This window comes from Tuber melanosporum (genome assembly GCF_000151645.1).
Source record: "Tuber melanosporum whole genome shotgun sequence assembly, scaffold_94, strain Mel28".
Classification (NCBI taxonomy): domain Eukaryota; kingdom Fungi; phylum Ascomycota; class Pezizomycetes; order Pezizales; family Tuberaceae; genus Tuber; species Tuber melanosporum.
The window spans coordinates 229,016-231,601 of record NW_003299144.1 but is presented as its reverse complement, the minus strand read 5'-3'; the positions used below and the strand labels follow the sequence as shown (position 1 = coordinate 231,601).

The 2,586-nt window shown below is 44.2% G+C and overlaps 1 protein-coding gene; it reads left to right on the top strand.

Moving 5' to 3' along the window:
* The first annotated feature begins 1,116 nt into the window (after positions 1-1,116).
* On the top strand, positions 1,117-1,786 carry GSTUM_00012032001 (uncharacterized protein). XM_002842298.2 has 1 exon: positions 1,117-1,786. The coding sequence occupies exon 1, from the start codon at positions 1,272-1,274 to the stop codon at positions 1,569-1,571; it is 300 nt and encodes a 99-aa protein (XP_002842344.1). The 5' UTR covers positions 1,117-1,271; the 3' UTR covers positions 1,572-1,786.
* The last annotated feature ends 800 nt before the right edge of the window (positions 1,787-2,586 follow it).

The following is a 2,586-nucleotide window of genomic DNA, read 5'->3' as shown; positions in this document are numbered from 1 at the left end:
CTTGTGGCACTTCACGAGTACAAAAAGAAAGATACCCTGATTATTGCATAAGCCCAGAGCCTATGCCATGGAATTCTGTTTTTGGAGGACAAGTAATGGGAACTAATGGGGCAGTACTAGCTGCAAAATGGCAGGATAATAGTCAGGTTCATATGCTAACTACAGCTCATGATTTGCATGACCAGGTTATGAGAAATAGGAAGCGTTCTCGACTAACAAGCACAAATGGACCATTAATATGTCCTGTGTTTAGAGATCAGCATACTATGTCTGCCCCTATCCCTCACATGATTGACGACTACAATCTCCATAAAGGGGGTGTAGACATTGCAGATCAATATCGTTGTTATTTTTTACACAGTTGATTGCACGGCGGAATTGGCTTCCTTATTTTTTCTGGCTTCTTGATATTTCTGTGGTAAACTCTCTTCTTATTTTTTGTTCAATCAGGATGGAAGAGAACACCGGTCATAAAGATTTCCGCCTAAATCTTGCTGGAAATATTTTTCAGCTATATACTAGGCCAAATGGCCATCAGAGATGGTATACAAGAAAGACTAACACAGTAATTTACAGCAAAATCTATGGAGTCAAGGATCTTCCTCCAGCACTTCATGGTCCTCCGGGCTGCCATATCCGAGTCAAAAAGGAAAAAAAAAAGGAATGTGCTCGATGCCGCTTACGGCTAAGGGCGGAGGAAAGGAAAGGCAAGCGGGCACTTTTGTCTTCATTTTCTTGCTCCTACTGTCTTCATCATTTATGCCCAAAATGTTTTTCAGATTATCATATAGAATCAGGAATTGTTGTTTGAGAAATTTATAGTCGATCATTTCTCATTCACGTTACTATCACCACTTCTTGGCATACATTAGCGCGGCTACAAGTTTGACCGTGTCATCCGTCCAAGGGATACATATCACAGAGCACCGATACCAGCCAAAAAGTCTAAATCGGAGGTCGCACACTAGCCATCATAGCAACAACCTCCCCCCCTCCATCAGTGCACCAAAACCAAAAAGCCTAGCCTAGCCTCTACCTCCTTCGACACCATACAAATACGAGTACTCGAGCATCATACTCGAGTACAGTACGAGCACTTGTATAATACAAAAGGCAAACTCCCGCAATCGCAGATCTCGGCACAAATCAATCAGCCAATCACGATCAAGAAAAGAAACAAGAAAAAAGAAAAAAGATCCGCGCTTCATCCTCTATCCACTTTCTTTCTCTCTCTCCCCAACCCCTAGACTACAACCAACCCACCACCACCAATGGCCACAACGACGACAACGACAAAGACCCTTTATAGAAGCCTCCTCCGCGAGCTACCGCCAATCTCACAGAAGCGCACACACCTGCACCACCGCCTTCGAGGATCCATCTCTGGTAAGGGGGAAGGGGATGGTGGAATGTTATTGTTGGCACAGCTGACAACTTACCTCCGCGCACAGCGCACCTACTCTGCGCTTCTGGAACGGTACAATCCCTCGTTGGGCGAGGGAAGTGGTGGCGGCGACGATGATCGGGTCAGGATGAGTGCTAGGAGGGTGGGGCTTCACGTTCCTGAGTGAGTGATGGATCGCGACGGTACTCGTACAACCACGGGGTTCTACGGACTGGTGGTGGCGATGGTTTGTTTGTTCTTGTTTTCGGGAGAGTTTTTTTTTTTTGATCGTCGGTGGGTTGGTGGGAGGGGGTATTTTTTGATATCGATATGGTAATGGAGTAGGTGTGTGTACTGTACTCGTACTGTACCGACATTGTAATAGATGAGAGAAAATCAAAACCCCGCCTTTTAAGCCTCGAAGGGCAAATATAGAGAGACAAAGAGGAAGGATGGAATTAATATCAGCACAAGCAAAAAAAACAAAAAAAAACAAAGAAACTCCCCCTCCTCCCCCCCCTCCCCCCCCCAAAAAAAAAAAAGAATACAGATCTTTTCCGATCATGACTACCGATACTCTATCCTTCCCCGTTCACCTTCCGCAGCGATTCTTCGGAAGAAAAGAAACCCTTTTTACGTACCACCACACCTCACCTTACCTCACCAGTCAAGAATACAAAACAAAACTCCACCCCTCCCCACAACCACCAGACAAGCAAGTGGAGCGGGGGGGTGGATGAAAGTCAGTTCAGTTACCGGTTATGATATGACAGCAATTATGATAAGTAAATCAGCATCGTGTAAAAGCAGCCCACCAGAAAGAAAGAACGAAACAGGAAACCCAGCCCGGGTAAGATATACATAGTGACAAACTCCTCCGCATATCATAATATTATAAGAAAGAAAAAGGGGAATAATAATAAAAAACTCAAAGGCGCACCAGTATTTCCATTGTTCCATTCTATAATATTCTTCCACCAACGATGATAATAATAATATACTGTACTGTACGAGTACTGTACAGTACAGTACGGTGGTTTACCGGTACCACTCCAATTCCGAATTAGAGTGTAAAAAAAAAAAAAAAGAAAACAGATAAGCCACCACCACGCCTACCTACTCCTCATACCTGCGAGCACGATTACAATTTAGTTTAACAATTAGGGTAAGACAGTGATCATGCGAATCTCACTACGGTATGC

Excerpts from the sequence above, each read along its gene's own strand:
- GSTUM_00012032001 (XM_002842298.2), top strand. The coding sequence starts at position 1,272 with ATGGCCACAACGACGACAACGACAAAGACCCTTTATAGAAGCCTCCTC.